This window comes from Colobus angolensis, unplaced genomic scaffold, assembly GCF_000951035.1.
Source record: "Colobus angolensis palliatus isolate OR3802 unplaced genomic scaffold, Cang.pa_1.0 Scaffold1, whole genome shotgun sequence".
Lineage (NCBI taxonomy): Eukaryota > Metazoa > Chordata > Mammalia > Primates > Cercopithecidae > Colobus > Colobus angolensis.
In genome coordinates, this window is record NW_012110918.1 from 1,738,166 (window position 1) to 1,739,215 (window position 1,050).

Here is a 1,050-nt window from a genome sequence, read left to right on the forward strand (position 1 = left end):
AAAATTATCCAGGCATGGTGGTGCATGCCTGTAATTCCAGCTACTCGGGAGGCTAAGGCAGGCGAATCGCTTGAACCATGGAGGCAGAGGTTGCAGTGAGCTGAAATCACGCCATTGCACTCCAGCCTGCGAGACACAGCGAGACTCCATCTCAAAAAAAAAAAAAAAGAATTTAGTTATCGTTATTATTATTATTTTAGACTGAGTTTCACTCTTGTTGCCCAGGAGAATGGCGGGAACCCGGGAGGCGGAGCTTGCAGTGAGCCGAGATCGCGCCACCGCACTCCAGCCTGCGAGACACAGCGAGACTCCGTCTCAAAAAAAAAAAAAAAGAATTTAGTTATCGTTATTATTATTATTTTAGACTGAGTTTCACTCTTGTTGCCCAGGCTGGAGTGCAATGGTGGGAACTCGGCTCACTGCAACCTCCGCCTCCCGGGCTCAAGCGATTCTCCCGCCTCAGACTCCGGAGTAGCTGGGACTACAGGCGCCCGCCATGATGCCCGGTTAATTTTTGTATTTTTAGTAGAGACGGGGTTTCACCATGGCCAGGCTCATCCTGACCTCAGGTAATCCACCCGCCTTGGCCTCCCAAAGTGCTGAGATTACAGGCGTGAGCAACCACGCCCGGCCAAGTTATTATTGATCCCTGACATATACTAGGGGGTTGGATATATTAATTATTTTTTCAAAAGCAAAAAGTACTTACTCCGTCCTGCAATAGCAACATGGCAGAAAAAACTCGAGAAGAAGATGAGCACTGGAGACATCATTGTGGATGATTCACACTGGTACCACCGAAGTGGTTTTCCTCTGCTAAAAAGACAGAGCCAAATATGAAGGCGCTTAAACATTAACCATTTGCTGGTGTACTTTTATCTTTGTAAATAGAAGATAAAGTATCATGAATTGAATGGAACTCTGAGACCCACATTCTTTAATCATTTACTCTCCACTTGTGTGGCTCTGTTATGAAATCTTTGGGAGATGGTTTCTGTCTTCATAACGTTTTTGTTAATGGCACAAAACAGTTCATTATTGCTTTTGACA

The 1,050-nt window shown here is 45.2% G+C and overlaps 1 protein-coding gene across 1 annotated transcript in view; it reads right to left on the reverse strand.

Moving 5' to 3' along the window:
• The window catches only part of APOH (apolipoprotein H (beta-2-glycoprotein I)), a 17,471-nt gene extending 16,636 nt beyond the window's left edge, over positions 1-835 (reverse strand). Inside the window, exon 1 of the mRNA XM_011947635.1 lies at positions 710-835. Coding sequence (XP_011803025.1) covers positions 710-773 — 64 coding nt within the window. The 5' untranslated portion in view covers positions 774-835. The remainder of the gene's footprint in view (positions 1-709) is intronic.
• Positions 836-1,050: the final 215 nt, after the last annotated feature.